Source organism: Capricornis sumatraensis, chromosome 3, assembly GCF_032405125.1.
Source record: "Capricornis sumatraensis isolate serow.1 chromosome 3, serow.2, whole genome shotgun sequence".
Lineage (NCBI taxonomy): Eukaryota > Metazoa > Chordata > Mammalia > Artiodactyla > Bovidae > Capricornis > Capricornis sumatraensis.
The window spans coordinates 160393977-160403637 of NC_091071.1; the positions used below are offsets into that span (position 1 = coordinate 160393977).

Below are 9661 nucleotides of genomic sequence, written 5' to 3' on the forward strand. Positions count from 1 at the left end.
TAAGGGGAGGTGGGTAACCAGAGAGCAGCAGAGGATCAGGGCTCTTGGAGGTGGGAAAAAACACGAAAACAGAGTCAGATGGCTGCCAAAACCTACCTCATCAACTTAGAATTGGGGGAGACACACACTCTCGTCAAATGCTGTCTTCTGAATTTCAAGGAGCTGGGAAGGAAGACCTCCTTTGGAAGTCTCACCTGACATGGTTACTTCACACATGTCTCCTTTGGTTATTTCGTTCCATTTGGTCAGTTCAACCTGTTTAAACATCTGCCTGTGTGAGGCTCTGTGTAGAGGGACAAGAAAATGCCCCAAGTGAAGCTCGTGGGGTTGTTGCCAGAATGTCCTTCTGGGAGACATTTCCTAGGTGCTTGGCTTCCCTCAGGTTTGACTCTCCTGTCCAACCCAGCTGGGAACCCCCAACCCACCATGATGGATTGAACAGCTGGAGTCCACAGAAAAGGGCCAAGGAAAGATATGGGAGAGTGATTGATGGAAGGGGTGTTTGGGGACACGGTTTATCATGTATATGGACTCTTCGGGGAACGGGGTGCTTGAAAATTGCCCTTTTTGATTGTTTGGATTCCAGTGCTCACAGTCTCACGTTATAACCAAGGGCTGATCTCGTTGTTTTCAGAGGCTGGTCTCAGACACCCATGGTGCCACTCTTGGCTAGAGCTGAACTTTGTGGTCTGGCTCTGGGAGGTCTGAGCTGGAGGATGTGGATGCTCAGTGAGGGAGATGCCTTGTTGGAAAGCACACGTGAACTGTAGAGCTGGTGGCAACGGAACATGTGGGACCCAACACCTCCATTTATGTTGCTTTCTGAAGTTGTTGCTGTTGTTATTGTTTAGTTGCTAAGTCATGTCCAACTCCTTGAGGCCCCATGGAGTGTAGCCCGCCAGACTCCTCTGTCCATGGGATTTCCCAGGCAAGAACACTGGAGTGGGTGGCCATTTTCTTCTCAGTAATGAGGCATGACAATTAAGATCAACGTGCAGGAGAAGGAAACTCTATGAGGAGCCGAAGGTGACCGTGCTCCTAAGTGACCCCACGACCACGCAGGACCTGTACAAATATTGACTGATGCCCTAAGACTTCTGCTGCTAAGACTCTATCCAGGGAGAGATTTGGGGAGAGTCTGGTGTACTACATTGAAGTGCTAACACTGAGGATGTGCCCCTAATCCCTTGCCTCTTTATAAACCCACACAGAGTACTCATTCCCTAACTACATCTATGACAAAAAATGGATCTAGTTTTTGATTCATTACTCCCTTTACTTATATAATATCTGCCTTGTCTACTGGCATCAAAACACAGTTCTCCTGATAGACTGTGGAGAGACTTGAAAGAGAAAAGAGATGGGTCTTGCTCTAACGCAAATCCAGGTCTCCTGTATTGCAGGCAGAATCTTTACCCTCTGAGCCGCCAGGGAAGCCACAACTAACACTAAAGCAATTTATTAAGACAACAGTCGCTTTGTGTTTACAGGGATGTCAATGCAATGGTGAAAACAGGACACAAATAAACACAAAGTTAGAGGCATTTTGAGAATGTGGAACATCAACTATCCTGACTCGGTTTTGTTGAGAACATGATTTGAACAGTAATTGACAGAGAAGGGGGCTTCTCAGGTGGCAAATCCGTCTGCCAATGCAGGAGACCCAGGTTTTATCCCTGAGTTGGGAAGATCCCCTGGAGTAGGAAATGGCAACCCACTCCAGTACTTTTGCTTGACAAATCCCATGGACAGAGGAGCCTGTCAGCTACAGTCCATGGGGTTGCAAGGTGTCAAACACGACCGAGCGAATGAATGCACACACACACACACACACACACACACCACACACACAAAACAGAGAATACTGAAACAGAAGATTTATTATTTTGGCTGGTGTTTATTAAATGCAGGCAGGAAAACAGAAACTCCAGAAATGTGAGATTTCCATGGACTGATGATAAGGATCCAGTCATGCTTGTGACTTAAAAGTTGAAGAGGAGCAGACAGAAAGAGAGGGGGAGTCTTACCTAGAACATGGCTCCCTGCAGCACCTTCCCAGAGGCCAGATTGGCAGCCTAGTGGCAGCATTGCTTCTGGCAGCTGCACTTCTGCTGGCAGCAGCTCTTCTGCTGGCAACAGCCCTTCCCACACGAGTGGCAGCTGCAGGTGCGGCGGTGGCAGCAGACCACGGGGACGCTGCAGCAGCCCCCACAGCAGCCGCAGCAGCACGGGCAGCAGCTGCTGCAGCAGCCGACCCGGTAGCATCTGCAGCTGTTGCAGCTGTTGCAGCTGCCACAGCCACCACCGCAGCCACCGCCACAGCCACTGCCGCAGCCACCACCGCAGCCACCGCCACAGCCACCGCCGCAGCCACCACAACTTCCACAACCACAGCAGCCCATGGTGTCAGTAGAGAGGACTCAGGAGAGGTGAGGAGGGAGTCTCAGGAGGTGAGGGAGGTCGAATGTCAGCTTCTGCTGGAGGGGAGCCTTATATACCAGCTCTGGGGACGGGAGAGGAAGACACATGACCACTTCCTTGTTGCTATTTGTCTGGATTACATGGAAGACTGCATCATCTCTTATTTACTTCCCTTTTAGATATCTTTGTCTTTACCCAATTTTCAATGTTTTTTTCTTTCATAAAACTATATTCCAATGCAATTTGAAAAGGCTTACATGTTCCAGGGAAGCATGCTGAGAACCTGGCTGTCAACCGGAATGGGCAGACTTCTCTATCATCCCGCAATACCAGGGGATTATCACTATGAGTGTGAGCGCTGGGCGGGGTTGTCTACGGCCCACACCTGCCATTGGACAGCCCCCAGGCCAGGTGATCTGTGAGCTTCCAAGGGGGTCAGGACAGTGAAGCTTAAGGTACAATCCCTCACCTCAAAGAGTTTGCAATATAGTGACATTAGAAGCTGGGGATGTGGAAATGGCCACAAATTCCAAACAAGGCCAGATGTTGTGATCAGGCTTCGTGACCAGTGGGAACTGCTAAGGCTAGAAATTTTCATTCTTCACCTCTTCATTTGAAGTGTACCACTTTGGCCACCTCATGTGAAGAGTTGACTCATTAGAAAAGACTCTGATGCTGGCAGGGATTGGGGGCAGGAGGAGAAGGGGATGACAGAGGATGAGATGGCTACACGGCATCACTGACTCGATGGACGTGAGTTTGAGTGAACTCTGGGAGTTGGTGATGGGCAGGGAGGCCTGGCGTGCTGCAATTCATGGGGTCGCAAAGAGTCAGATATGATTGAGCGACTGAAATGAACTGAACTGAACTGAACTGACTGTGAGTTGTCTTCTCACAGCCAGACTGTAATGATTCTTTTAAAAACAGAAATATTGGGTTGGCCAAAAAGTTCATTTGGGTTTTCTGTACTCTCTCGTGAAAAAACCCAAACAAACTTTTTGGCCAGCCCAACAGATCCTCTGAAGAGTTTGCATACTGATAGTGTAGCTTTGGGTGAGGGACTGATTTTGTCTTTGATGGTATGACATCAGTTGATGTCTGAGAGAAGCATCCCTGTGCTAAGTAGCTGACTTAGGTGATTCTGAGAGCAGGGCGGATACCCGAGGAGTACAGGTACAGAGGCCAGAGAAGTAGGGGAAGAATGGAGTCTGTGGCAATGAGGTGAAGCATGTAGCCATGGATCTTGGTGGGATGTGAGCGCTGGGGACCAACACAGAGGCTGTAAAAATATAAGGAAGGAAAAATGAGAGTGCCGGTGGCCTTTTCATCATCTCTCGCCATCAGAGACCTTGGTGGGCATGTTTGCTGGCTGACTGTCTCCTGGAGCTTCTCTGGCAACAGGCTTGCTGCTCAGAATCCATGTTGTCAATTTGGTGAGACTGTTCTTCGGGAATCTGAGTGAAAGGAAATGCTGTGGGCCCAGGGCTGATAGGTGGTGTTATCAATGAGCACAGACTGTTTCTGTATGTGGACTGAAGAGCATTTCAGCTGCTCAGGGGGTGCTTCATCGGGGGTGAGGGGGGCAGTGGAGCAGACAGAGATAGGTGAACAGACGTGAGAGCTTTTAAAGGGGCAAAAATAAACTGAATTTTGTGAAAGACCAGATATGGGCTGAGAGAAAGGAAAGATTCAAAGACAACTTTAAAAATTTCATTTAGTTATTTCTTTATGACTGTGCTGGGTCTCTGTTGCTGTGCACAGGGTTTCTGTAGTTGCAACAAGCAGGGACTGTCTTCTTTGCGGTGCGCAGGCTTCTCATTGCAGCGGATTCTCTTGCTGTGGAACACAGGCTCTAGGGCTCTTGGGCTCAGTAGCTGTGGCTCACGGGTTTAGTCGCCCTGGGGCTTGTGGGATCTTCCTAGGCTAGGGATCAAACCCACATCTCTTGCATTGGCAGGCAGACTCTCAACCACTGGACCACCAGGGAAGTGACAAAGGGGTTTTTTTTAAACAGATTGCCAACTTGATGGGTAAGGAACTGTGGAGAAATTTACATTTTGGGGGGAGGGGGAGTCAGGGAAGATTATGAATTGAGTCTGGGAGAAGTGACACTGGAGGTGCCTCTGAGATGCCTGCAGGGAGAAGGTGGACTGCAAGTTAGCTAAGTGTGGAATCTGAAGAAGATTCCAAGCTGGATGTGCGCACCTGAGGATCAAATCCAGGCATATACATGGGGAAATGGAAACCATGGGTGTGGACATGAGCATTCAGGGAGATAGTGTATAATGAGAGAGGAGAGCATGGATCAAGGCTTCTAGGAGACAACTTTTGAGGTTATAGAAAGGAAAGAAGTTAATTTTATTCAAAAGCAATTTTTGGAAATAGAGCTGTGAACATATAGCTTCATAAGAACTAAAATGGCCAATGTAATGAGGCAGAAAGTACACAGTACTAACAAAGGGGAAATTTCTGAAAGAGAATGGCTTGTTCAGTATGGACATTCATGTTGACTTGCCTGCCTCTCAAAATTTCTGTGAAAGCAGGGTGATTTCAACTGATTCTTTGAAGAGAAAACCATTAAGGAGAAACAGAACGGGAGCTCGTGGCAATCCAGGGCCTTCTTAATTCAGAATCTTAGACTCAACTGTGCTTCTGCAAAGATCCGCTCCAACAGGTTGGCACCTCTTGGCTTGTTTCTAAAATGACTTTAAAGAGGAAAGCTAAAATTAGCAAATGTGTTGGGTTAAATGTAGTCCGTAAGAATGTGAACAAGGAAGAAGCCTAGACAACCCTATTTGGAAGCTGCAATGGGAGCAAGGAGGAAGTGACCACTGGTCATGAGTCCTGGGTCACTCCCTCCCCCGTCTCCCAAGATGGTATATAAGGGCCTCGCCAGCAGAAGGCGGCATCAGACCTCCCTGCCCTCCTGAGTCTCCCTCCTCACCTCTCCTGAGTCCTCTCTACTGACACCATGGGCTGCTGTGGTTGTGGAAGTTGTGGTGGCTGCGGTGGTGGCTGCGGTGGCGGCTGCGGCGGTGGCTGCGGCGGTGGCTGTGGTGGTGGCTGTGGTGGTGGCTGTGGCAGCTGCAACAGCTGCAGATGCTACCGGGTGGGCTGCTGCAGCAGCTGCTGCCCGTGCTGCTGCGGCTGCTGTGGGGGCTGCTGCAGCGTCCCCGTGGTCTGCTGCCACCGCCGCACCTGCAGCTGCCACTCGTGTGGGAAGGGCTGTTGCCAGCAGAAGGGCTGTTGCCAGCAGAAGGGCTGTTGCCAGCAGAAGTGCAGCTGCCAGAAGCAGTGCTGCCACTAGGCGGGCTGCTCTTCGGGTGCTGCTGGTACCCATTCTGTTAGTAAGACTTCCCTCCTTCTCACCCATTTTTCCTCTACTCTACGGTCCTGGACCCTCTTCCTGGCTTTCTTTGGTGCCGCAAATCCCTCCATCTGGAAATTTTCCCAACTAAAAGGAAACATCTAACGGAAAAATTCTTTGCAGCCCAGCACCTGAGTGATTGTGCACATCAGTAAACTGAGCTGAACAAAATCTTGATTCCTAATGTTTGATTTGATGGATATGAATACGTCCAGCTGAATACCACCATTCAGCTCCGTCCTTGGTCTACTTTCCCCTGCCTGCAGGCATGGTTTTCTTTTTTCCCTTTCTTGATCTTAGTTATCCCATAATATTGTCCAAATTTCCTAATAAAATAAAAACTAGATACCCATAAGAAAGCAGTCTTTTTGTTTTCATTGTGTTTTGAATCCTGGTTTGTCTGTTCTGAAACTTCAGAGACTTTATCTTGAACAAAGCCTTTAACTCCCTCGCAGTGGCAGCATCACAAGCAAAGGCCATACAAGAAGCTCTGCCAGGTCTGGGGGACCAGCCTCTCATCCCAGAGAAACATGACTTTGCCTCCGTGACCCTTCCCTCCCTTACACCCCAGTGTGTTGACGCCTCTGTTTTATTGATGCTACACAACATGGCCCATCAGCAGCCGCTCTGAAAGCCAAGCATGGCCACTCTCTTCAGGACCCAAATACAGAATTCAGTGGCTGAAATAAGACTATCTGAGCTTTTGATGGGTTTCTGTTACTGATATATTCAATCTCTTTCTTAGCCTCTTCCTGTTCTTTGTGTGTGATGGTTTCTTTTTTCAATTTTTTTCAGTGCACTGCAACATTCAATAAAAACACACTGAAATATTTAAAAATAAAACACATTAAATAGCCACAAACTCTCCCAATGCCTCTATCTTCTCAATTATCTTTATCAAAAGTAATAAATGAAATGAAGGAAAGGAAGAATGAAAGGACATCACAGGGAAAGGAAGCTTTCAATGTATTTTTCCAAGAGGAAGTCTTTTCTTCCACTGCTTAAATTTCATTAAAAGTAACAGGGTAACTGCTTTCTTCCCCCTTCCCTTTTCTATTCCCTTCTTTCTCTCCTGTGTCCTTTTACCTGCTTTTCCTTTTCTTTTTTCTTTTTCTGATTATTTTCTGTGGTCTACAGCCATATCAACCTGAATGCGCCCGATCATGTCTGATTATTTTCTACAACTTTTGCCAGTTGTTGAGATTTTGCTGTTTTATTAGCAGTAGAGATGGGAGGCTGAGGAGATCTGGATCATAATTGTTCAGTCTTTTCACTTTGATCCAACCTCTATGTTCAAAAAAGTGGAAAAAATCCAGTGTGGATAACAGAAAAAGAAAACAAATTAACAGTAAAGCTGGGCTCAAAATCAAATATCTCTGTGGAAGAGACTCAGAATGGAAACGCAGAATACGAGGTTGCATGTGTTGGGTTCTGGGCCTGTCAGTAACTAAATGGAGAGTGGGGATGTGATCGTATAGCCAATATATCTCACTTGATATGGGGGACCAGAGTCATGCTCACTTTTGAGGTTAAGTGACAGGGTGGGTCCTCTTGGATCTTAAAAAATAATCTACTGCTCTTTGTTGCCTGGAGCTATGGCTTCTAAACTGCTGTTCACCAGAGACACTGATTTTGATACTTTTGAACTGTGGTGTTGGAGAAGACTCTTGAGAGTCCCTTGGACTGCAAGGAGATCCAACCAGTCCTTCCTAAAGGAAATCAGTCTTGAATATTCATTGGAAGGACTGATGCTGAAGCTGAAACTCCAATATTCTGGCCACCTGATGTGAAGAACTGACTCAATGGGAAGGACCCTGATGCTGAGAAAGATTGAAGATGGGAGGAGAAGGAAATGGAAGAGGATGAGATGGTTGGAGGGCATCACTGACTCTATGGACATAAGTTTGAGCAAGGTCCAGGAGTTGGTGATGGACAGGGAAGCCTGGCATGCTGCAGTCCATGGGGTCAAAAAGAGTCGGACACGACAAAGTGAGTGAACAACAATCTTGCTCAAGAATTATTTATGCTATCCTGTAACTACTATGGGATGGGGCAGGAAAGATAACTCTTAATACAAAACTTCTTGACAGGAAGATGCAAAGATAGTGGGGCATTGAGGCAAGAAGAGAAATAGATGAAAATAATATCAAAAACACCTCCCTGCAAACCAATTTCAAAAGCTGTTTTTAGTGGGAGCCTCTAAGATGGTGCCCATGATTCCTGTCTCGGGTTGACTCGTGAAATCACCTCTGTTGAATATTGGCTGGTCTCATGGCTCATGAATGCAAGTTTATATCTTTAAAAACAAGAACTTACTAAAGCATAACCATTCGCTTCCCAGGTGGCGTTAGTGGTAAAGAACCCGCCTGCCAGTGCAGGAGACATGAGACACAGGTTTGATCCCTGAGTCAGGAAGACCCCCTGGAGGAGGACATGGCAACCCACTCCAGTATTCTTGCCTGTAAATCCCATGGACAGAGGAACTTGGTGGGCTACAGTCCACGGGGTTGCAAAGAGTCGAACACGACTGACCCAACTTAGCACACACACAAAGCCTAACCACCAACTACTATCACACCTAAAAATATGAATGATTCTTTAATATCTCTAGTCAGTGTTCAGAATGTCCTGATTATCTCATATTTTTAGTTTCTTGGTATGAAACAGGATTCAAACAAGATTCACACATGGCGACTGATAGATAGATCTCCTAAGATATTATCAACCTCTTTTTCTTTTCCCCTCAGATTCCACTTGTTGAAAAAAGCCATACTTTCCCAGATTCTGGTGTTTTTGAGTGATATCATTGGATGCCATTTAATGACTCCTATTTCCTCTGTTTTCTGTAAATTGGTAGTTCAATCTAGGAGCATGTTTATTATTTGCATTCATTTCTTACTACTCATTTCCTATTTTTTCATGCTCCTTAATTTTCCCATTCCTTTCTTGAGTTCTTCAGTGTTAACATTTCCCATATGTTTTATTCCTCCCTTCTGTTTATAAATTATGTAATTTATCTCTAAGTTTTTGGTAGTTGCACTGGACATATTAATTCTTGAATAAATGAAGCAGGGATGTATAAGGATGATGGTGGCGGGAGTTGTCTGCCCTGGGTACAGGTAGTAAGGGAGAGAATTGCCTGCAGAGAATTTAAAAGCAATAATAAAACTACTTAAAACTCTGTCTACATTTTATTATTGCCACGAATCAGCAATTTCAAACAATGATGCTGATAAGCAAATGCCTCCCTGCCACATGGACTGCTTGCCAGCTCCCTGCCTGCATGCGATCCTAGCAGTGTCTAGTCAGTGTAGTTTTTGCCCCCCTTCAGAACAATACAAAAATCTTTAATTTTGGAACATTCTTTGACCGATATATTGTTGTTCAGTATTTTGTCCTCTTTAGAAAAACAGAGTCAGTGTTTCTTTTGTTAACCTCCTTTTTTGCATTCCTTCTTTTGGGATTGCCTTCCTTTTGGGATAATTTGCCTTCTTCCTCAACGGTATCCTTTAGAAATTGCTTTCAAGAAAAGTTCTGTTGATGATAGTACAGTCACTCCATTTCTGTTTGTCTGAATATGTCTTTATTTCCCCCTCATTTTTGAAATGTAGTTTCTCCTTGCATATAATTGAAGGCTGGCAATTATTTTCTCTAACACTTCAAAGCCATTGTTTTTCTGGCTTCCATTATGTGCCACAGAGAAATCAACTGTCAGTCTGATTGTCATTTCTTTGTAGAGGAAGTTCTCATTTCTCTGCTTGTCTTTCCCTTGCTTTTCTGCACACATATCAGTGTGCTTAGACATGAATCTGTTTTCAATTATTTTTTATGTGTGTGTGATTTTGGGGGCTTCCTCAAAGTAACTACTTCCGA

The 9661-nt window shown here is 45.9% G+C and overlaps 2 protein-coding genes across 2 annotated transcripts; one reads left to right on the forward strand and one right to left on the reverse strand.

Annotated features, from left to right (window-relative positions):
* Window positions 1-2075: 2075 nt before the first annotated feature.
* LOC138076342 (small cysteine and glycine repeat-containing protein 3-like) lies at window positions 2076-2402 on the reverse strand. The gene has a single exon (XM_068968489.1). It carries the CDS (start codon window positions 2400-2402, stop codon window positions 2076-2078), a length of 327 nt encoding a protein of 108 aa, XP_068824590.1.
* A 2990-nt stretch (window positions 2403-5392) lies between these two features.
* LOC138076343 (small cysteine and glycine repeat-containing protein 3-like) lies at window positions 5393-5728 on the forward strand. Its single transcript, XM_068968490.1, has one exon. The coding sequence runs from the start codon at window positions 5393-5395 to the stop codon at window positions 5726-5728; it is 336 nt and encodes a 111-aa protein (XP_068824591.1).
* Window positions 5729-9661: the final 3933 nt, after the last annotated feature.

Excerpts from the sequence above, each read along its gene's own strand:
- LOC138076342 (XM_068968489.1), bottom strand. The coding sequence starts at position 2,402 with ATGGGCTGCTGTGGTTGTGGAAGTTGTGGTGGCTGCGGCGGTGGCTGT.
- LOC138076343 (XM_068968490.1), top strand. The coding sequence starts at position 5,393 with ATGGGCTGCTGTGGTTGTGGAAGTTGTGGTGGCTGCGGTGGTGGCTGC.